Below are 23,648 nucleotides of genomic sequence, written 5' to 3' on the forward strand. Positions count from 1 at the left end.
TCTAGAGATTGAATCTTTAGTCCTGACATCCATGCATCCCAATTCTTTCTAATGTAGTAGGCGTGTCTGGGGAATGACATCTGGTTTCCACTTTAGAGCTCTGAACCACCGACGGGCATGTTCAGGTGTTAGCCCCATCCTGATTCTGGCCTTTGTTTGAAACAGTTTATAATTGTTCATGTTTTCCTTAGGCATTTCAGCTGCCACTTCTGCTAAGGGTCCACTGAGCAGTGGCCTCAGCTCTATCATGTACTGGTCTTCAGGGATGCTGTACCCATGGCAGGTCCTTTCAAAATTTCCCAAGAAGGCCTCAGTGTCATCACCTGCCTTGTAGGTGGGAAATTTCCTAGGATGGGAAACAGTGCCTGGAGAAGGGTTGTTGGGGTTGGCAGGAACATTCTGCTTAGCCTTTTCTAATACCAGAGCCTGTTTCTGTATTTCTAGTTCTCTCTCTTAACTCCATTTGTCTCCTGTGGTCAGCCTCTCTGGCTTGTTGTTTCTCCATCTCTCTCTTGTGGTCAGCCTCTGCCCTGGCCATCTCTGCTTTAATTAGTTCCATCTGTCTTTGATGTTCTTTGTCTTTTTCTATTGCTTGCATCCTAGCCAGTTCGAGTTTCTCAACTGTTTCACTGGTACTCATGTTTATGTGCTTTCTGGTGCTGGCCACACCCCTCTGCAGTCAGTGCTTTGACTATGTTGCTTTAGCTCAGGTTGCTTGGTTTACAAGTTCCTACCCCTTTCTACTCCCGACTGAATAAAAAGAAAACAAAACTTTTCATTTGCAAATGGTGTTAGCTGTTTGCTGTCTGAGAAAAGACCAAAAAAACCCCAAAAACTGGTTTGTCCTGTTTCTAGCAATTGCTAATGCTCTCAGTGGGAATCTCTTTCTAACAAAGCTTGTTAGAAAAACCTATTACCTCCAACTTAGCCCAGCTGGAAAACTCCTTCTAACAATACCTCTGCCCCCCCCCCCCCTGCAGTCTGCTTCCCTGTTCTAGAGGAAGAGAATAGATCTCAATGCTCCTGGTTCTTAAAACATCCGACCGCTGCCACCATGTCATAGGTTTATTCCCCATTTTGAACTTTAGTGTCCACAAGATGGGGACCTGCATGGACTCCTCTAAACTAAAATCCTAGTTTAGATCTGGTACGCTGCCACCAGCCAGGTTTAGTGTCTGGCACACTCCCTGTTCCCCCAAACTTTCCCTGGGGAACACAGATCCAAACTCCTTGAATTTTAACACAAAGGGAAATAATCCATTCCCTCCACCTTCTTCCCCCTCCCCTAGTCCTTGGGAAAGGTACCTTGAATCAAACAAAGAGGGATTCCCTATCCCCCTTCCCTTCCCCTGAAAATCCAAACAAGGGAAGAAATCAATCAAGTTCTTAAAAAAACGGATTTTATTAAAAGAAAGAAAGAAAGTACACTCTCTGTAACATCAAGATGGAAAAAATTACAGGGTCTAGCTATAAACCTGGAGAGGCTTTCCCCCCCGCTCCTTTCTCAGAATAATCTGAGTAACAGCAAACAGAAATAAAGATATTTCTTCAGCAAACACACAATTGCAAATGTAGAAATTAATTATAAGACTAAACTGCCTTTCTAATACTCACTATACTGGATAGTAGGAAATACTTCAGGAAAACTTGGAGATATGTCTGGCCTCTCTTAGATCCAAAGAGAGAACAAAGACCCAACAAAGAACACAAAGATTTCCCTCCACAGAGATTTGAAATTATCTTGTCCCTTGAGTGGTCCTCTGGTCAGGTGTTCATCAGGTTACTGAGCTTGTTAACCCTTTACAGGTAAAAGAGACCTTAACCCTTAACTATCTGTTTATGACAGAGTCCTTTTGTTTACAGGCCTGAGAGCAGAGAAGGGAGAGTAAGTGGGGAGGGGTAGTTGGCCCAGGAGGAGGTGTCAGTGGGGTTCTAGGTTCTCATACTGCCCTAATCACTGTAATACACAAGTACCTCCAAGTGGTGCATTAAGTGTAATGATTAACATCTGTCATTGTATTAGAAGTAATCATTCTTTATTATAGTCCTGTCTAAGGGCCAACCAAGGAAGTGGCCTCATTGCAGTAGGTGCGAAATTGAGTAGTAGCTAGTCACTCCTCCAAAGAGCTTGCAATAGAAACGGACCAGATTGACACAGGGGAGAGCACACCAGCAGAGTGAACAATGTGTGAGAAATGAGTGTGGGACTAGAGTTGGGATTGATAGGGTTTGCTTCGGTAGGGCTTGGGTTGGATTGGGTTGGGTAGGGTCTGTTGGGTGGTGGCGGGGACAAGGGTACCATTTGGGTTTGTTTTGATAGTGTTTGTTTGGGTAGGGCTGTATGGATAGGGTTTGGGCTTATTTGGTAGGATGTGGGTAGGATTTGTTGGATAGAGTTTGCATCAGTTTGGGGTAGGATTTGTTTGGGTAGAGTTTGGGGGTTTGGGTAATATTTGGGTTTGTTTGAGTGGGGTTGGATACGTAGGGTTTCAGTAGGGTCTGTTTGGATAGAGTTTGGGTGGGGTTGGGGTAGTATTTGGGTAGGGTTGGATAGGTAGGGTTTGGGTGGGCTTGGGGTAGGGTCTGTTTGGGTAAAGTGTGGGTGGGTTTGGGGTAGGATTTGGGTAAGGTTGGATAGGTAGGGTATGGGTGGGATTAGGATAGGGTCTGTTTGGGTAGGGTTGGATAGGTAGAGTTTGGGTTGGTTTGGGGTAGTGTTTGGGTAGGATTGGATAGGTAGGATTTGGGCAGAGTCTCAGTGTGTTTGGGGTAGAGTCTGGGTACAGTTGGATAGGTATGGTTTGGGCAGAATTTGGGGTAGTGTTTGAGGAAGGTTGGATAGGTAGTGTTTGGGTGCATTTGGGGTAACATTTGGATAGGAGTGGATAGGTAGTGTTTGGGTGGGTAGTGTTTGGGTTAGTTAGTGTTTGTATAGGGTGGGATAGGTAGAGTTTGGTAGAAATGGATGGGTTTGGGGTAGTGTTGGCTAGTTGGGGTTTGGGTAGAGTTTGGTGGGGGGGGTTGTTGCAGTGTTTGGATAGGGCTGGATAGGTAGAGTTTGGGGTAGTGTTTGGATAGGGTTGGGGTAGCATTTGGGTGGGTATGGGATACTGTTTGGGTAGCATTTGGGTGGGTTTGGGATAGTGTTTGGGTAGGGTTGGATAGATAGGGTTTTGGTGGAGATTGGGTGCGTTTGGAATACTGTTTGAATAGGTTTGGATAGATAGGGTTTTGGTAGAGTGGGTGTGTTTGGACTAGTGTTTGGGTAGGGTTCAATAGGTAGGGTTTGGGTGGGTTGGGGTTAATGTATGTGTACTGTTGGATAGGTAGGGTTTGGGTAGAGTTTTGGTGGTGTAAGTGGGCTACTCACCGCCGCGGCGCCTCCTGCTGGTTTTTCCGGGGAATTAGCTCTCTTTCAGCCCAGAGCACCCTCTGCAGGCCGGTGATCCCCCTTTTTGCTCTCAGCCCCGTGTCCCTCCCAGGACCCGGTGCCCCTTTAACTATAATTGGGTCTCCCCCTCCCAGGGGAACCCCCACCCTACTATCCCCACTTTGCCTCAGTAGTGGCCACTGACAGTCATGGTCTAGCCCCAAACCCTGGGGCAGACTGCAGTATCAGCCCACTCATCACAGGCACAAGGGGTTTGGACCTGCTGCTTTGTCCTACCCCTGGGCTGCCCTCTGCAACCCCCTGTACCTTTGGCCCTTTGCTAGGCCACAGCCTGGGGCTTTCCAGGCTGGAGCTTCCCTAGCTCCTCAGCCTGTTCCCAGCCCTGCTTCACCCAGGTACTTTACCTCTGTCCATAAGCAGCCAAGCCCATCCCTCTCTGAAGGCAGAGAGAGACTGCCTGGGCTCTGGCTTCCCTGCCCTCTTATAAGGCCCTGCTCCTCAGTTTGGGGCGTGGCCCCCAGCTGCAGCCACTTTCCCAATCAGCCTAGCCAAAAGCCCCTTCCCAGGGCTGTTTTAAAGCCCCACCGAGCGGGAGCGGATAGCCACTCCGCTACAGGTGGGTTTGGGGTAGTGTTTGAGTAGGGTTGAATAGGAAGGGTTTGGGTAAAGTTTGGATAGGTTTCTGGTAGTGTTTGAGTGGGTTTCATTTAGTATTTGGGTAGGGTTGAATAGGTAGGGTTTGTGTAGAGTTTGCATGTGTTTGGGGTAGCTTTTGGGGAGGGTTGGATAGGTAGGGTTTGGGGTAGTGTTTGGGTGGGTTTGGGGTAGGGTTGGATAGATAGGGTTTGGGTGGTTTGGGGCTAGTGTATGCGTACTGTTGGATAGGTAGGGTTTGGGCAGAGTTTTGGTGAGTTTGGATTAGTGTTTGGGTACTGTTGAATAGGTAGGGTTTGGGTAGTGTTAGTGTGGTTTTCCAGTAGTATTTGGGTACAGTTGGTAAGGTAGGGTTTGGGTAGAGTGTGGGTGGGTTTAGGGTAGTGTTGGCTAGGGTTGGATAGGTGGGTTTGGTGGGTGGGTTTGGTGCAGTGGTTGGATAGGTAGAGTTTGGGTGAGTTTGAGGTAGGGTTGGGGTAGTGTTTGAGTGGGTTTGGGATAGTGTTTGGGTAAGGTTGGATAGGTATGGTTTGGGTAGAGTGGGTGGGTTTGAGGTAGTGTGTGGGTAGGGTTGGCTAGGTAGGGTTTTAGTGGAGATTGGGTGGCTTTGGGATACTGTTTGAGTAGGTTTGGATAGGTAGGGTTTGGGTAGAGTGGGTGGGTTTGGGGTAGCCTTTGGGTAGGGTTGGATAGGTAGGGGTTGGTAGGGTTTGGGTGGATTTGGTGTGGCATTTAGATATGGTTGGATAGGTAAGGTTTGGGCAGGGTTTGGGTGGGTTTGGGGAAGTGTTTGGGTAGGATTGGATAGGTAGTGGTTGGGTGGAGTGGGTGGGTTTGAGGTAGTGTCTGGGTAGGGTTGGCTAGGTAGGGTTTGTGTGGGTTGGGGTTAGTGTTTGGGTATTGTTGGATAGGTAGGGTTTGTTTGAGTTTGGGTGGGTTTCAGGTACCATTTGGATAGGTAGGGTTTGGGTAGAATGGGTGGGTTTGCTGTAGTGTATTGGTAGGGTTAGATAGGTAGGGTTTGGCTAGAGTTTGGGAGGGTTTGGTGTAGTGTTTGGGTAGGGTTCAATAGGTAGGGTTTGGGTAGATTTGGGTGGGTTGGGGTTAGTGTTTGGGTACTGTTGGATAGGTAGGGTTTGGGTGGGATTGGGGTAGCATTTGGTTATGGTTGGATAGTAGGGTTTGGGTTGAGTCTGGAGTAGCGTAGTTAGGATTGGCTAGGTAGGGTTTTGGTAGAGTTTGGGTAGGGTTGGATAGGGAAGGTTTGGGCAGTGTTTGGGGTAGTGTTTGAGGAGGGTTGGCTAGGTAGGGTTTGGGTAGAGATTGGGTATGTTTGGGGTAGCATTTGGGTATGGTTGGCTAGGTGGGAATTGTGCAGAGTTTGGGTGGGTTTGCGGTAGTTTTTCAGTCGATTTGGGGTAGTGTTTGTGTATGATTGGATTTGTTTGAGTTTGGGTGGGTTTAGGGTAGTGTTTGGGTAGGGTTGGATAGGTAGGGCTTTGGAGATTGGGTGGGTTTGGGGTACTGTTTGGATAGATAGGGTTTGGGTAGAATGGTTGGGTTTGGAGTAGTGTTAGGGTAGACTTCAATAGGTAGGGTTTGGGTGGGATTGGGGTAGCATTTGGTTATGGTTGGATAGGTAGGGTTTGGGTTGAGTTTGGATGGGTTTTGGGTAGTGTAGGTAGAATTGGATAGGTAGGGTTTGGGTAGGGTTGGATAGGTAAGGTTTGGGCAGAGTTTCGGGTAGTGTTTGGGTTGGTTTGGGGTAGTGTTTGAGGAGGGTTGGATAGGTAGGGTTTGGGTGTGTTTGGGGTAGTATTTGGGTAGGGTTGGATAGGTAGGGTTTGGGTAGAATGGGTGGGTTTGGAGTAATGTTTGGCTAGGGTTCAATAGGTAGGGTTTGGGTAGGTGTGACAGGTTGGATCACAGAAACCCCCTTGGGAACTGCCAACTGATGTGTCAAGACTACCTCTCCCCCTGCTTTCCCTGCCAGCCTGGGAACCCAGCACCCTGTCTTGCTGAGCCAGACACGAAAGATGCTCCAACACAGACCCAGGGTCTGAACCACATGCCCCAAAGCTGCAGACTTAACTGAAAGCAACTTACAGAAGTGTTCCTGTTTTTAAAACTCAGATGCCCAATTCCCAATGGGGTCCAAAACCCAAAAAAATCTGTTTTACCCTGTATAAAGCTTATACCTAAATTGTTCGCCCTCTGTAACACTGATAGAGAGATATGCACAGCTGTTTGCCCTCCACAGGTATTAATTCATACTCTGGGTTAATTAATAAGTAAAAAGTGATTTTATTAAATACAGAAAGTAGGATTTAAGTGGTTCCAAGTAGTAACAGAGAACAAAGTGAATTACCAAGTAAAATAAAATAAAACACGCAAATATAAGTCTAATACAGTAATAAAACTGAATACCGATAAAATCTAACCCTCAGAGATGTTTCAATAAGTTTCTTTCACAAACTGGAGGCCTTCCTAGTCTGGGCACAATCCTTTCCCCTGGTACAGACCTTGTTCCAGCTCAGGTGGTAGCTAGGGGATTTCTCATGATGGCTCTCCCTTTTTTCTGTTCCACCCACTTATAATACTTTTGCATAAGGTGGGAATCCTTTGTCCCTCTGAGTTCCCACTCCTTCTCAGTGGAAAAGCACCAGGTTAAAGATGGATTCCAGTTCAGGTGACATGATAATATGTCATTGTAAGACTTCATTACCCACTTGCCAGCACACAGGTATACAGGAAGACTCACAAGCAAAAAAGATCCATCTATAGACATTTGTCCTGGTTAATGGGAGTCATCAAGATTCCAAACCACCATTAATGTCCCACACTTTGCATATTTGTAGTTTCAGATACAAGAGTGATACATTTATACAAATAGGCTGACCACACTCAGTAGATTATAAGCTTTGGAATGATACCTTACAAGAGACCTTTTGCATGAAGCATATTCCAGTTACATTATATTCATACTCATCAGCATACTTTCATAAAATCAGATAGAGTGCAATGTCACAGTAGGTTTGAGTGGGTTGGGGTTAGTGTCTGGGTACTGTTGGATAGGTAGGGTTTGGGTAGAGTTTGGGAGGGATTGGGGTAGCATTTGGTTATGGTTGGATAGGTAGGGTTTGGGTGGGTTTGGGGTAGCGTAGGTAGGATTGGATAGGTAGGGTTTTGGTAGAGTTGGATATTGTGTTTGGGTAGGGCTGGATAGGTAGGGTTTGCGTGGGTTGGGGTTAGTGTTTGGGTATTGTGCAATTTGGGTAGGGTTGAAGAGGTAAGGTTTGGGCAGAGTTTGGGGTAGTGTTTGGGTTCATAGAATCATAGAATATCAGGGTTGGAAGGGATCTCAGGAGGTCATCTAGTCCAACCCCCTGCTCAGTGCAGGACCAATCCCCAACTAAATCATCCCAGCCAGGGCTTTGTCAAGCCTGACCTTAAAAACCTCTAAGGAAGGAGATTCCACCACTTCCCTAGGTAACCCATTCCCATGCTTCATCACTCTCTGAGTGAAAAAGTTTTTCCTAATATCCATCCTAAACCTCCACCACTGCAACTTGAGACCATTACTCCTTGTTCTGTCATTTGGTACCACTGAGAACAGTCTAGATCCATCCTCTTTGGAACCCCCTTTCAGGTAGTTGAAAGCAGCTATCAAATCCCCCCTCATTCTTCTCTTCTGCTAAAGACTAAACAAGCCCAGTTCCCTCAGCCTCTCCTCATGTCATGTGCTCCACCCCCCTAATCACTTTTGTTGCCCTCCGCTGGACTCTTTCCAATTTTTCCACATCCTTCTTGTAGTGTGGGGCTCAAAACTGGACACAGTACTCCAGATGAGAACATAGGAACATAAGAACAGCCGTACCGGGTCAGACCAAAGGTCCATCTAGCCCAGTATCTGTCTACCGATAGTGGCCAATGCCAGGTGCCCCAGAGGGAGTGAACCTAACAGGCAATGATCAAGTGATCTCTCTCCTGCCATCCATCTCCATGTGACGAACAGAGGCTAGGGACACCATTCTTACCCATCCTGGCTAATAGCCATTTATGGACTTAGCCACCATGAATTTATCCAGCCCCCTTTTAAACACTGCCATAGTCCTAGCATTCACAACCTCCTCAGGTAAGGAGTTCCACAAGTTGACTGTGCGCTGTGTGAAGAAGAAGTTCCTTTTATTTGTTTTAAACCTGCTGCCTATTAATTTCATTTGGTGACCCCTAGTTCTTGTATTATGGGAATAAGTAAATAACTTTTCCTTATCCACTTTCTCAACATCACTCATAATTTTATATACCTCTATCATGTCCCCCCTTAGTCTTCTCTTTTCCAAGCTGAAGAGTCCTAGCCTCTTTAATCTTTCCTCGTATGGGACCCTCTCTAAACCCCTAATCATTTTAGTTGCCCTTTTCTGAACCTTTTCTAGTGCTAGAATATCTTTTTTGAGGTGAGGAGACCACATCTGTACACAGTATTCGAGATGTGGGCGTACCATGGATTTATATAAGGGCAATAATATATTCTCAGTCTTATTCTCTATCCCCTTTTTAATGATTCCTAACATCCTGTTTGCTTTTTTGACCGTCTCTGCACACTGCGTGGACATCTTCAGAGAACTATCCACGATGACTCCAAGATCTTGTTCCTGACTCATTGTAGCTAAATTAGCCCCCATCATGTTGTATGTATAGTTGGGGTTATTTTTTTCCTATGTGCATTACTTTACATTTATCCACATTAAATTTCATTTGCCATTTTGTTGCCCAATCACTTAGTTTTGTGAGATCTTTTTGAAGTTCTTCACAATCTGCTTTGGTCTTAACTATCTTGAGCAGTTTAGTATCATCTGCAAACTTTGCCACCTCACTGTTTACTCCTTTCTCCAGATCATTTATGAATAAATTGAATAGGATTGGTCCGAGGACTGACCCTTGGGGAACACCACTAGTTACCCCTCTCCATTCTGAGAATTTACCATTAATTCCTACCCTTTGTTCCCTGTCCTTTAACCAGTTCTCAATCCATGAAAGGACCTTCCCTTTTATCCCATGACAGCTTAATTTACGTAAGAGCCTTTGGTGAGGCCTCACCAATGTCGAATAGAGGGGAATGATCACGTCCCTCGATCTGCTGGCAATGCCCCTACTTATACAGCCCAAAATGCTGTTAGCCTTCTTGGCAACAAGGGCATACTGGTTGGTTTGGGGTAGCGTTTGAGGAGGGTTGGATAGGTAGGGTTTTGGATCGAGTTGGGTGTGTTTGGGGTAGCATTTGGGTAAGATTGCATTGGTAGGGTTTGATAGAGCTGGGTGGGTTTGGGGTAGTGTTTGGGTAGGTTTTGGGTAACATTTGGGTAGTGTTGGCTAGTTGGTGTTTGGATAGAGTTTGGGTGGGTTTGGGGTAGCGTTTGGGTAGGGTTGAATAGATCAAACTGTCTGCAAAAGGTGTGGGGTGGGGTTTTCTGAGGCAGAACGCAGGGCCGCCCAGAGGATTCAGGGGTCCTGGGGAAAGCGGGGGAGCTGCGGTGCCTGTTCTCACCCAGCGTCGGTCAGGGTCTTTGGCGGCATTTCTGCGGCGAGGGGCCCGTCAGTAGCTTCGCGTCTTCGGCAGCACTGAAAGCCCCCCCCGCCGAAGACCCAGACCGCCGTCTCTGGGCGGCCCTGCAGAACGGCGCCAGGCTACTGGGGCAGCGGAGTTCTTCCTCCGGCGTGTGTGCGGAGAGGGGGCAGAGGGCGAGCGGCGGTCTGACCCGCCCCGCCCCGCCCCGCCCCGGGCTCAGCCTGGGACACGCAGGACGGCCCGGGGGTGCGCAGACCAGCGTGTCAGTCACCGCCCGTGTTATCAGCCCCGCTCGCTCGCTCGCTCGCTCGCCGGGGAAAGGGAGCCCCACCGCCCATGCGCGAGGCTTGCGGCGGGGAGCGGGGCGAATAACAGGGCTGTCGCTCGCAGGGCGCTGGGCGGGGCGGTGCACCCTGCGCAGCCCCAGGGTAAAGTCGAGCCGTGCAGCTACCCTGAGCTGTTCTCGAGGTGAGTGACGCCGGCTCCGTTCTCTCAGCCGCGGGCTCCCGCCACCGGCCCTGGGGGTGGCTTTGAGTTCTTCCCCTCGGATTTGCCCCCACTTGGTGCTGTGCCCCGCGGGGAGTTATGGGGGATTTCATACCCCGTCGCTCGCTCCTCCTCCCCCTTATTGGCGTCCCCCCGCAGGGCGGCTGTAGGGGATTCCAAGTCCCTTCCTCCCCGTGCCAGGGTTCCCTCTGCAGGGGGGCTATGGAGGAATACCACACCCCTCCCCCTTAGTGCCAAGGTGTTGCCGGCCCAGAGGGCCCGAGGGGGCAACAGCGGGGTTCCTTGCCCAGTGTGCATCACACTAATTAACACACCAGGGTGGAGAAGCAAACCAAGTTTATTTAAGATCTTGAAAAAGCACTAGGAGAAGCAATATCTTAAATCAAGTGCATTGGTACAAGCAAGTTCCCCTTTTTATATTCCAAGTTGTCTGTACAAGCCTTTTTTTTCCCCTGTTTTCCCCCTTCCTCTCTCCCCTTGCAGCAGATACGTTAAGTAATAAATTGTAGCTTGTTAGAAATCTTTCCCATTCGCATGTTTATCTCTGGCCTTCACAACACAGATGCATGCAGACTTTTCCCCCCCTTCTCCCCTGTATCACTACCACTTTTGCTGATTTGAGCTAGACTGCAGCTGCGAGCTAAAAAGCTGACAGTTACAAATTTTTGCTTTTTGGCTGTTAGCATTTTAGGCTGGTTAAAGTTCACAACATGGAAGAACTTTGATTCACTCAGGCCTAGAGACACCAACAAAGGTTCCTTCTGCAGGGAGGATTATAGGGGATTTCACGCCCCTTTCCTGCTCTCCCCCTCCACCAGTGCCCAGGTCCCCTATGCAGGGAGTTATGAGGGATTTCATACCCCTTCCCTGCCCCTCCCTCCAGTGTCAGGGTCCCCTCCATAGCAGGGTATGGGGATTTTCATACCCCTCTGTCCCCACCCAGTGTTGGGGTTTCCTCTGTAGGAGGTTATGGGGAATTTCATACCCCTTTGCCCCCTTCTGTGCTGTGGTCCCCTCTGCAGGGGGTTTATGGGGAATTTCATACTTCCTCCCACTCTCCAGTGGTGGGATACCTTCCCCTGGTGGGATTATAGGGGTCTTGCACACCTCCCCTCCAATTTTCCTCCAGTGCTAGGGCCCCTTCTTTTCCTTGTGCATGGTGGTGCTGGTGGTTCCTAGCAATGAGCCTGGAGACTTGGTGATTGACACCTGTCTCTGTTTCTCTTTCTCTATAGCCTGTTCCTGTTGCCTTGCCCCCTGGATGCTCCCACGGCCCAGCCTGTCCCTTCTGCCTCGATTCTGCTCCTTCCTCCCCTTCGCCACCATGAGCAGCAAAACCAGCACCTTCCACTTGCAGCAACCACTCAACTACCGGGCTGGGGCCCGAATTCAGCCTGTGGATGGAAGCCACAGTGAGGAAGTGTATGAGCCAGCAACAGGTAACTGACTGGTTTCTGTGCCAGTAGGGCATCTGGGATCCTGGATCTCAGCAGAAATTGCCTGAAGATATATAACAACCTGCCAGTGCCCATGAACTGGATTGGAATGCTAGATAGATACAAGCAGCAAAGAATCCTGTGGCACCTTATAGACTAACAGACGTTTTGCAGCATGAGCTTTCGTGGGTGAATACCCACTTCTTCGGATGCAAGAAGAAGAAGTGGGTATTCACCCACGAAAGCTCATGCTGCAAAACGTCTGTTAGTCTATAAGGTGCCACAGGATTCTTTGCTGCTTTTACAGAACCAGACTAACACAGCTACCCCTCTGATACTAGATAGATACAGCAGATGAAATCCCAAGCTTCACTGTGAGGCCCAGCACTCTGCAATGTCTTCAAGTAACTGTCCGTTCGCCTTGGGGAGATAAGGTGGGTTAGATAATATCTTTTCTTGGACCAAATTCTGTTTGTGAATTTGCTTTCACAGCTTACACAGCTTTCTTTACTGATCTCTTTCAGCAACCGAAATTGGTCCAGTAAATCATATTACCTCACCCACTTTGTCTCTGTAATATCTTGGGACCAACACGGCTACAACAACACTGCCTGCCATTTCGGTAATACTTACATAGCTTGTCTTACCCATAAAGATGGTGTTTAACAGGTTCGCTCTTCCATTTAGACTTGCATGGGATAGGAAAAGGAAGTGCTATCTGATACAAGGGCTCTGGAGAAAGAGAGTTAGTGCAGCAAATATTGCTACAGCAGCTAAGTGGCCTGGATTTCGCATTCTGTTACATCAGCCCTGGGGATAGTTGGGTCCCAAGTTCTCATGTGGACTGAGCCCAGTGCTTTTTCATACGTAACAGAATGGGGCGAAACAGCAAAGGCACTTGGCAAATCCCTGGTGTGCTGAGGTAGACAGGAAAGCATGGACTTCTCTCATCTCTCTGGCCAGGTGCCCTGCACTGTTGCTACACACCTACCTCCCTTCCCTTTGCCACCCCTGAATATCCAGCATCACTTTCTCTCCTGCCAGCACCTCCACTCTTCACATCAGTCTCATTGTCTGAGAGAATAGCTGTAGTTGCTGTGCAGTGGCATTTGGAGAAGTGTGAATTTGCCTTCGAGACAGTATTTGGCTCTGATGGAAATTCATCACTGATAATCCACAGGATAGTTAAGTAGAAGCTTGTGCTTGCATTTCCTATGTGGGAATTGCCTTTGGTGCTGCTCCTCAAATGCTTGAAGCATTTAATGTAGCTGCTTCTCCTTTCTTCCCTGGCCACCCTTCACACTAGTGAATTATGCCAAGGTTTTTAAAAGTGTCTTGTAACTTTTAAGTGTGTCTCAGGTTGAGATACCTTAAACCGTTCTGATTTTCAGAAGGCATTGGGCACCCATTCTCTGAAAGTCAGATCCCTTTATGGTGTCTCAAGGAAGGCACTTGATCCCTAGCTCCCTGGGGAAAATCATAGTTCTAGCAAATAACAGTTGGTGCTAGTAGCATAGTGGTCATATTCAGAGGCAGTCCCTCAGTATTTTAGCAAATAACACTTGGAATTAGAGTCAATACCAGAAGCTGGCTCAGTCCATACCAATACCAACCTCTGCAGCCCAGCCCTGCACCCGGTCCATAAGCAGAATGCCCACTGCCTTTAATGGAAGATCCATGCAGAATTCTACAGGCCCTTGCTGATAGTAAAAATCTCTTCCAGTACCAACATCTGGTACTGGCAGATGACCTGTTCAAAATGTATTAAAAAACTATAACTGTCTTTAAATGCTGGGATTAAAAGGCTTTTTGGGAGAGGATGTTTAGATGAAGTGGTGTTGGGTTATCCCAAGTCCTACAGAATCAACACCGGGAGAAGATGCCTTAATCTTGCAGATAAAAACATAAGATCCAACAAGTGGAAGTCAAAGCTTGACAAATTCTAACTGGTAATAGTGAGCAAAATTTGAACAGCAAAGTTAACTAACCATTGAAACAGTTCACCATGGGTTGTGGTGGATTCTTCATCACATTAAATCTTTTAAAAAGACATCCAATCTCAATTTAAAGATGCTGTAGTTCAACCACAAGTTATTGGGTTCAGTGTAGGAATTACTAGATGAAATCCTATAGACAGGAGGTCAGACTAGATGATCACAATGATTTTTTTTTTTTGTGTGGCCTTAAAATCTGTTCGCATACATGCAAAAGCAGTAAGAGACAGAATGAACGCTTCTTCTGATACTCTAAACCATGGATCACATTGGTGCTACTCCTATAAATGCTTGCTGACAGCGAGGTTAGTGGCAAAAATCTCTGAATGAAAGCTCTAAAATATAAACCTTTTTTCTTAGGTCGAGTGATGGGCAAGTTTCTATTCTCTGGGGAGAAGGAGGTGGATCTGGCTGTGCAGAGTGCCAAAGCTGCCTTTAAGATATGGAGCCAGAAATCGGGCATGGAGCGGAGCAGGGTTCTGCTGGAGGCTGCCAGGATTATCCGGGTATGTGGTGAAGCTTTTCTCTTGTGTTGGAATGGAGTGGTCCTGTCCTTGATCCTCCTCCTGAACTGTTTTTTTAACCCTTGACAGCTTGCTGTTGGGCTGTGCTTGCAGCACTAGATAAGACCACTAATGCAGTAACATTTTCAGAGTTTGAAAGGCATCTTTGATCAGCACAGATAGTAGATTTCCTTGGGTAGGGCTGGGTCTCCAGTCTCATCAAGGCAGCTTTGTTGCATGTGACCACTAGCTCAGTCTTTTGTCTCTTCAGAGCCCTAAATGTGCCTGCCTGCCTTCCTTGTCGCTTGGGTCTCCCTTGTCCCAAAGACTATAGGCCAAATTTATGCCTGAGTTGAGGTCTCTGGATTGCTTATCCCACTACTGTAGTTTCTGTATCCTTACAGTAAACTTAGTTTTGCTTGCATCAGACATATAAAAATCCATGTAAGCTGGCTAGAAGTGAAACCTCCCAAAGTCCAGAACTTCTGTGCCTGCAGAAAGTACAGGGCACTATCCCTGTCTCCATTTGCTTTTGGAACTTAAATTGCATAACTGTTACACTGCCTTATCTTCATAACTACTAAGGGCTTGTGTACAATTAGCTACACTAAACTGCAGGGCTTTGGAGCGGAGCCTGGAGCTGGAGCACAGACCAGTAGGTTTTTGCCTGGAGCTGGAGCGGAGCCAGAGCAGAGCAATTCAGAAATTTGATTGCTCCAGATCCCTGCTAAGCTGTAGTGCTCAGTGAAAACACTGCCTACGCCGATGGGAGCGTTTCTGTCCCTCCTGTCAACATAGCATTTTCTACACTGGGAGTTAGGTCAGTATCCCTGTAGCTCAGGGGTGTGGATATTCCACACCCCTGAGCAACATAGTTACACCAATATAAGTTTGCAGTATAGGCCCGGATTTAGTGCAGTAACCCTGTAACTGGAATGCGTTAGACTGGGACTCTTGCTAGGGCAAATGAAAGAATATATACAGTGAAAAATACATACATACTAGGCTGCATTTCAGGTTTGCCTCTGCTATATTTTTGGAGAGAGTTGTGCTTATTTTTCCTTCATAGTCCAGTGTCTCCTGCTGTCTGACCCCTACAGTGGCATTGTAATGCTGTGTTCATGGCAGTCTGGTGATAAAGATGATTTACCAGCTGAATTTATTTTTAAATCCATTGTTCTAGCCTCTTTAGGTCCCTTTTGGATTTTTCTTGTCCTTGTTGTTTGCAGTTCCTCTCAATTTAGTATCTTCTGTGAACTTCCTTAATGGTTTGTTTTACTCCAATTTCTAAATCTAAATGATCAATAAATCTAAACAAGGATGTTAAGCAAGAGTGGACCTATGGCAGACCCCCAGCAGATCTTTGTTAGATACTCCTCTACACCCAGCTCAACACACTGGTGAACTGGTAAATGGCAAACACAGCTTTAGAGAGGGTTGGGTCATCACTGATGGCAAAGATGTCTTCACCTGTGTTTGGAAGGCAGCTAGCATGCTGTGGGTGGTGCCAGTCTGTCTAATGCTGTTACTGTGCTGCTCTTACAGGAACAGAGGGAAGAAATTGCCACCATGGAAACCATCAATAATGGGAAATCCATCTTCGAAGCCAGAGTGGATGTTGACATATCTTGGCAGTGCTTGGAGTATTATGCAGGTTTAGCGGGGGCTATAGCAGGTGAGAGCTGTACTAGTCACTGGAGCCTCATTCCTTTCCCCAGCTGTGAGTCAGTCATTCATATACTGCAGTGATTTTTTAGTCAGATGATAAATCTTAAGGCCAGTGGAAAGTCCTTGGCTATTTGGAATAGGGTAGAATTTTGGTTTCAGATACCTAGGATAGGAACCATGGTGTCACAACACTTTTTATGCAGTGGTGACTTAAACATGGGCAAATTCTGTCCTGCTTTAAAACCTGTGTGACTCCATTGACCTCATCAGGAGTGCCTGGGATTAAATTGGGCTGGAATGCAGTGACCACGTAAACAGGGCAGCCATTCTACATGTAGCAAGAGTCCATTTATCATCTTGGGACACTGATGCTGATTGTAATGGGAGAAAGGTAACTGACTACACCTCCAGTGATATCCCTGGCTTCTTTTTAAAAGTGCCTTGTGACTTTCAGCTTCCACCCAGACAGTGCAGACTGGACCCTGGTTTAACATCTCTTAAGGATGGCTCTGCTAGTAAAGGCTTGACCATAGTCTGGTGGTGGGAGCACAGCTATGAATATAAATGGGTGAGGCTGTAGTAAAGCAGCTAACAAATGGAAGTTATTTCTTTTTTTGTCTTTATATTCAGGGACCAGATTCACTGTTAGCTGGGGCTTTCAGGTTTGGATGAGATCTGGGCCCTGTTGTGCTAGGGTGCTGTTTATACATGTAGTGGGAGAGAGTTCCTGCTCTAAAGAATGTACAGCATAAATGGACAAGACAAAGGGTGGGAGAAGAGAGGCTTATTCTCTCCATTTTACATGTAGAGAAACTGAGGCACAGAAAGATGTAACTTGCTCAAAATCACACATGGAGTCTGTAACAGACCTGGGAATTGAATCCAGATTGCTTGGCTCCCAGGCCAGTGCCTTAACCACAAGATCTTCCTGCCACTGTTGGCATAATCAAGTGCAGCTGGTTTCAGTGGGCTTGCAGGCACCCACCTGGGCCAGCAATTAATTTTTTCTTTAGTGTCTGTCCTTTTGTTGGTTCTGGTGGCATTGTGGGGATTTCACTCTAATTCACTATGGGGCGGAGCTGTTCCTTGAGTCAAGATCTTAAGACTGCTTTGGGCAAACCCCATTTGGTGTTACTGGTCTTGGGGCACTTGTAAACCTGTTAGTATAGAAGGCTTTGCTAGATCCCACTTTGGGAAGTGGGGCAGGGAAGTGGGTCTGAAGCTTGAAGGTTCTTTGTTTGTCCATCTAACTACATATGTTCCCATTCACCTGTATTTATCCCTGCTCAGGTCAGCACGTCCAGCTTCCTGGGGGATCCTTTGCTTACACTCGAAGAGAGGCGCTTGGGGTATGTGTTGGGATCGGAGCCTGGAACTACCCCTTCCAGATTGCCTGTTGGAAGTCTGCCCCAGCCTTGGCTTGTGGTAATGAGACCCCCTGTCTGTGCAAGGTTTTTGTGATTTGGGTGATCAAGTGGTGAAGGAGAGAGTCGGGTTAAGTGTTCATGGACTAAGAGCTCCATTAGTGGGTGACGAAGCATCTGTTTGTCTTAGATCTGTTTCTAAGAGACCCTTTTTCTGTCTGGGAGGGGAGACAAGGGCAAGGGAGAGTTAGCAAATAAGTTATGGGGTGGGAGCATGACAGGAAGGGGGTGCTGCTGTTGCCTCACATCAAACAGGTAAGTTTCAGTGGAAGAGGGAGAGAAAGGGAATGGAGCAAAGAGGTGGGGCCAGCAAAGCAGTAGCCCTGCTCCTCCTCCTGACTTAGTTCCAGTAGCAGGTGCCATACTAGCACCTTCCTGTTGCTGTGTGAGTTCTGTTGCATTTGCTCCCCTTTGTGCCCCCATTTCATCAGTTTCTGAGAATACTGCTTTTGTAAATGCTGTTGCTGCCCTGCCTGGATACATGCAGTCCCCTGCGTCCCAGTGTCTCTCAGATTTTAACACCCCTTCTCTTCTTCTCCACTCTCCTCTCCCCCCCCTCCCCCCCCGGGCTGGATTCACATAGGTAACGCCATGATCTACAAGCCATCTCCCCTCACCCCCATCTCAGTGGTAATGCTGGCAGAGATCTTCACCCAGGCCGGTGTGCCCAATGGGCTATTCAACGTGGTGCAAGGGGGAGCTGCCACTGGCCAGTTTCTGTGCCAGCACCGGGATGTGGCCAAAGTCTCTTTTACTGGGAGTGTACCAACTGGTATCAAGGTAAAGACCACCCTGTGCTAGGGGGCAGGGCAAGGGACTTCTAATTATGGCACAAATACTAGAGGACATGCAGCAGAGGCAGACCCTCCTACAAGCCTGTGCACAAGCAGCCTGCCCTGGAGAATGGCTGGGCACATGGGGCATGCCTTGCAGCTATTCTGCTATGGCACAGAAATGTCAGACACAAGGCTGTACTTGTACTCCAGGCAGGCCTTTATAGCGTTAGTTGTGGGGTGTTTTTTGCAGGGTCGGGGGCTTGAAGGTTGCCTCTGCTCTAGAGAGGAGCTATTAACCTGATAAAATCCATGGAGAATCTCTGCTCTGATAGTCTTAAACTCCTCAGCCTGTTATGGCCTGTTCTCTAGCAGAGAATAAATGCAGGTACCTAAATGGGTAAACTTGGGTCAGGATGTGTTTTGAACTAAGCAGTAAGACAACACATGAGAACTCCTGGAAACTAATATGTTTCCCTCCAATCAATCCAAACTCAGGTTAAATTAATATGCAGAGACCTCTCTTTTCCCAGGGGGTGGAGGGAGGAGGGGTAGCAATCATTGTTAGTAATTTTCTACCCCATGTTATTCAACAGCTGCTTACCTAGCAATGGTATCTTGGGGAATAAACCCTGACCTACAGCAAATTCCGCTCATGTGCATGCAGTGAGACAATTAGTTCTTGGAGCTGGGGAAGATTTATCCTGCAGCCATGCGAGTCTGGAACTCAAGCATTTCCCCCTAGAGAATCAATCCCTCCATTAGTGTGGAATACTAACTGATCCTGGCCAGTTCCTGTAGTGGGGATGGGGATCTAGCTCATTCCCCTCAGTTTCTAGTTGCTGCCTTTTCAGAAGCAAACGAAAATACTCCCCCCCTACCTTCCTCAGTCCCTGACAAAGTCTCTTTGCTGAGAAACCAGAGCCCTTGTCCACTCCCTGAGGCAGGTGAGGCCCCCAAAAGACGTGAAGAGGAGAGTAGCACAGCACAGACTGGGTCACTCTGCTTCTGGTAGTGTAGATATTTTCACACACACGTGCCCTATGCGCACCCTTGACTGGTGGTTTGTGTCTGGATCCTTGCACTCAATTAGTCTTATTACATGTTAAAATTTATACACCCTTAAAACTGTAAATTTTCAACCTGCACAGCTCTTTGGGTTTCAACTACCATTTTAATCAGCAAAAAGTCTCTTGTGCCCATCATGGGGCAGCAGTGTGGGAACAGTCCTGAGTGCCCCCCATCAAAAAAAAAATGCAGTCCCCAGTCTTCTGAATGTGACTTACTTCTGTTGTTGCAAAGGGCATGTGTGTGGGCCGGGGGTGAATTTCTCCTCTCTCCCCCTTCTCTAGAATGGGGGGCATGTATTTGTGGTCTCCTGTGGCCCTTCTGGACCTGGTTGGGCCCTCAGTCCCGTTTGTGTTCATCCCCCAGCAGCCTGTCCCTTCTATCTTTGTTTGTATTAGATCATGGAGATGTCAGCCAAAGGGATCAAACCAGTCACCCTGGAGCTGGGGGGCAAGTCCCCCCTCATCATATTCTCTGACAGCGTCCTAGAGAATGCCGTGAATGGAGCCCTGATGGCCAACTTTCTCACGCAGGGCGAGGTGTGTAGCTCCAAGGAGATGTGACTGCTACCTGCTTACTCTCTACTCTCATGTCTCTCTCCCCTCCCCATCTCCAGCCCCACAGATACTACAGCGATTGATGTCCTAAAACAATCACGTTATAGTCACCCTCCTTGTACCTGATAGGAGAAACTTCCCTGGGGGCAGTGCCCATGATGGAACCTGCTTATGAAGTTTCTTTCATAGGCCTGGGGAAGGGAACACACTAGAGCTCTGGACAGGACTAGTGTAGAGCCCTGCAGCGGGACTGGGGTCCAGAGGAGCATGTGGGAGTGGGATTAAGAATAGTCCCACGCAGGGCTATAGCACACACCCTGTTGTTTGAGGGGATGTCTCCTGGATTCTGCCTCTAGTGAAAATCATGATAGAGGGCAAAACTGGGGTTCGAATGCCTACTCCTGTGCCACCTCTAGCTCCTTCCTCACTTGCCCCAGCAGGTAGAATCATTCTCCGGAGTGGAGGTGGTGGCTCCAGGAGCTGCTTCTGTGTAAGATACCAGCCTCTAAGATCAGCCTTCCTGCAGCTTGGCTCTTGGAATTAAGCCTGCAGCACAGAGATCAGAATGTCTGGCACTTTGTCCCTACTGCAGCCTCTTTGGATTCCCTTTCTGACTAGATCAGCTGCTGTGAGTCTGCAGCAGTGTGGGGATTTCCTCTCTTGCTTGCTGATGATGCTCCCATCCAGTGATGAGCTGCCAAAATATTAACAACCGGTTCCCTCCTCCTCACCCCACGAGGGGGGCGTGCCCCCTCCCGCCCCCCGGGACTCTTGCCCTGCCCCCCAGGACCCCTGCCCCACCCACCCACCTTCCCTGTCCCCTAACTGCCCCCTGCTGCCCCACCCAACCCCTCCTCTTATTCCTGATGGCCCCCCAGGACCCCTGCCCCATCCTACCACCCCTTCTCTCTGTCCCAACTGCCCCTGGAACCCCTGCCCCTGACTGCCTCCCACTGCCCCATCCAACCCCTGGTCCTTCCTGACTGCCCCCCCTAGGACCCTTGCTCCCATTTAATTCCCCTGTTCCCTGCCCTCTGACTGCCCCCAGTCCCGACCCTAATCCACTCCCCGCCCTCTATCCAACACCCTCTCCCTGCCCCCCTTACCGCGCTGCCTGGAGATGGGGGCCGCGCCACCCAGTGTTGGGGCTGGGAGCCGCGGGCGCTGGGCTGGAGTTGGGGGCCGGGCCAGAGCCGCTGGCCAGCCCGAAATCGGGGGCCGGCCCGCAGTCGGGACCGGGGCTTGGGCCAGACGCGCAGTACCTAGAGTCCTTGTGCCTCCTTGCCCCAGCTCACCTGGAGGAAGCTGCCTTCCTTCTCAGCCCACCCAGGCTTCCCGGGCTAACAGCTGATTGGCAGGAAGCCGGGAGGAGGAGGCAGAGCTGGAGCCAGGTGAGCTGGGGCCGGGGGCAGGGCAGGGAGCTGCTGGAGCTTTTGTTAAATTTAAAAGCCCTTTACAACCGGTTCTAAAAGGGTTTCTAAATTTAACAACCGGTTCGCCGGCTGCAGCTCACCACTGCTCCCATCCCCATGCCAGCTTGCAAGATCTTTACCCCCTGTGGGCCCAGCCCCTGGGGCACTTTGGGGCTTTCTGTAACATTTATTGCCATAATAGCTAAATGCTTAAGTGTCCCTTTGTGGTTTGAACAGCCAACTCTGATTATCCCCTGCTGGTGGCCAAATATATTTTCACCACTTGGTGGCACTGAGACCATTAAAATACAGTAGAGTTGCGTCATACGTGAATTTAACCAGAATTTAACCATATGTGCTCAGCAAAAAAAAAGAAAGAAAGATAACGGATCTGCGACCATTCCAGTCAATGAGTATATGCCCCAGAGTGAGTGTGAGATGGGAAACTTGAATCTGCTGTTCCCTCAGTCTGTCTCAGTTCCTGTATGCCTCTCATAGCGTGAGCATCTCGCTGTGCTGAGTGTGATTCTAGTGTTTAAAGATACTGTCAGAAGTGAAAGTAAGCCGGTACAGCATACCGGACCACACCAGCTTCTCCTGGCTGGCAATATAAAGGGCCCGGGGCTCTTTGCAGCGGCTGGAGCCTTGGGCCCTTTAAATTGCCTCCCAAGCCCCGCTGCCAGAGCCCAGGGGTAGTAGCTGCAGGGCTCTGGCCGTGATTTAAAGGGCCTGGGGCTCCCTACAGCGACCTGAGTCCTGGGCCCTTTAAAGCACCACTGGAGTTCTGCCGCCTGCTGCCCCGGGGCTCCGGCAGCTGGGCTCGGGTGGCGATTTAAAGGGCCTGGGGCTCCATACTGGCTTACTTTCACCTCTGAGTATACAGTACTGTACTTTATGGGCGATTTAAGGGATTTTCAAGGGTAATTTTGACTATACACGGTTTTCGCCTTACGCGCTGACTTTAGAACCTAACCCCTGCGTAAGATGCGACTCCACTGTACTTGCATTTGATGTGTTTTGTGGTGAGGGAGTGAACAGCAAGCGATCCCTTTGCCTTGATTGCCCCTAGGGAGGGACTGAGCTGCATAATGCAGTTCACTTCTGTATCATGTCCAAACAGCCCCAGAGTTGGGAAGGAAGGCGCCTGGGCTGTTCTGAGCTCCTCTCTGATCAATCAGACTGCCATGCAAACAGTAATCATGCTAGTGGCCCGTATGGAGCAGGTGATGATAGGGAAAGGAGCTCAAATCCTTCAGCTCACTCCCAATATAGAATCCTAGAGTATCAGGGTTGGAAGGGACCTCAGGAGGTTATGTAGTCCAACCGCCTGCTCAAGGCAGCACCAATCCCCAGACAGATTTTTGCCCCAGATCCCTAACTGGCCCCTTCAAGAATTGAATATGTTTGAGAGAAGATAGTGAGGGGGTTAAAGTTGGTAGCTACATTGGTCACTTAATAGCCACTTGCAGCCGAATCCCATTTCTCGGAGGTAGTGTAAGTGAAACAAGTGGTTGGTGCACGTGCTGCTTCAGTGGGTGGGATAATGTGCCATGTGGGGAGTCCTGTGGGGGACCATAGTATGTTACATACTCCTCTTCCTAAAGAGCCTTGTATAAGATACTGCTGATTCTGATGTCCCAGGTTTGCTGCAATGGCACTCGAGTGTTTGTGCAGAGGGAGATCCTGGAGGCCTTCACGGAGGAAGTGGTGAAACGCACCCAGAAGATTAAAATTGGAGATCCACTTCTGGAAGACACAAGGATGGGGGCCCTCATCAGCCGCCCCCACCTGGAGCGAGTCCTGGGGTTCATTACTCAGGCGAAGGAGCAGGTGAGAGCATCTGGCTTTCTTGGATTTGAGGGGGCTTATTGGAAAGAGTCACGCACATTGGGGAAGGGACTTTCCACCTCCCTCAGCTGCTAGTTTAATAGACAGGTAGCATGTTCTCCCTACCCTTTCTGGGGTGAAGCCCTTTCTCTGCTGAGGTTGAATTACACATGCCAAGAGGGTACATATAGAAGGGACCCCTAGATTAAAATTTACACAATGGCTTAATGTTGAATCAGACTGGTATGATATCATACCATTCAGATATGAGTGTCTCAGCAGGGCTATGGGCTCATGAGGATAGATAGTGCACATTGTAACATGTAAAGCAGAGGTGGCAAACACCTGGCTTGCTTGAATACTGTAGAATCTCAGCTTTCATTTAAAAACAAAATGGTAGGTCTTGTGTTTGCAATGAGAACCTTCTAGACTTGACCCAAGTGTAACTAGTGAAGTGATGTGTGGCTGGTCTGCAGGCAGCCGGGATATAATAGCTTTGAGACAGGTGAACTTCCCAATCCCTGTTAATACCTTTGGTCAAGCCATGCTAAAGTCTAATCATGTTCATATGTCAGCACTAACTATTTAATGGCTGATCATTTTAACAGCAGGAATAGGGAAGGGGTCTGGGGTGAATCCTGGAGGGGGTAAATTGGGGTGATGCAGAGAACAAAATGCAAGGGGGATGAAAGGAGGGGACAGACAGGGAGGAAGAGAAACAGAAAGGAGGGAAGAGAGACAAATGACAGAAGTAAGGGTCATCCTGAAGTGGAGAATATTTTCCTGCTGAACATGACCATGAAACGAACAACTAAGGTCCAGATCCTTAACTGGTGTAAACTGGCATTGCTCCACTGGAGGAATG

General features: G+C 48.4%; 1 protein-coding gene across 2 annotated transcripts in view; it reads left to right on the forward strand.

Moving 5' to 3' along the window:
• ALDH9A1 (aldehyde dehydrogenase 9 family member A1) overlaps positions 1-23,648 on the forward strand; it is a 46,080-nt gene that overhangs the window by 15,313 nt on the left and 7,119 nt on the right. Inside the window, exons 1-8 of one of the 2 annotated variants that reach the window (XM_045026597.1) lie at positions 9,920-10,082; positions 11,357-11,560; positions 13,912-14,057; positions 15,600-15,729; positions 17,013-17,147; positions 17,730-17,926; positions 19,386-19,526; positions 22,598-22,786. In XM_045026597.1, coding sequence (XP_044882532.1) covers positions 11,383-11,560; positions 13,912-14,057; positions 15,600-15,729; positions 17,013-17,147; positions 17,730-17,926; positions 19,386-19,526; positions 22,598-22,786 — 1,116 coding nt within the window. In that variant the 5' untranslated portion in view covers positions 9,920-10,082; positions 11,357-11,382. Of the gene's footprint in view, positions 1-9,919; positions 10,083-11,356; positions 11,561-13,911; positions 14,058-15,599; positions 15,730-17,012; positions 17,148-17,729; positions 17,927-19,385; positions 19,527-22,597; positions 22,787-23,648 lie in introns of those variants that run through there. The other variant, XM_045026596.1, reaches the window with a different exon arrangement.

The sequence above is a fragment of the Mauremys mutica genome, chromosome 8 (genome assembly GCF_020497125.1).
Source record: "Mauremys mutica isolate MM-2020 ecotype Southern chromosome 8, ASM2049712v1, whole genome shotgun sequence".
NCBI classification, from domain to species: domain Eukaryota; kingdom Metazoa; phylum Chordata; order Testudines; family Geoemydidae; genus Mauremys; species Mauremys mutica.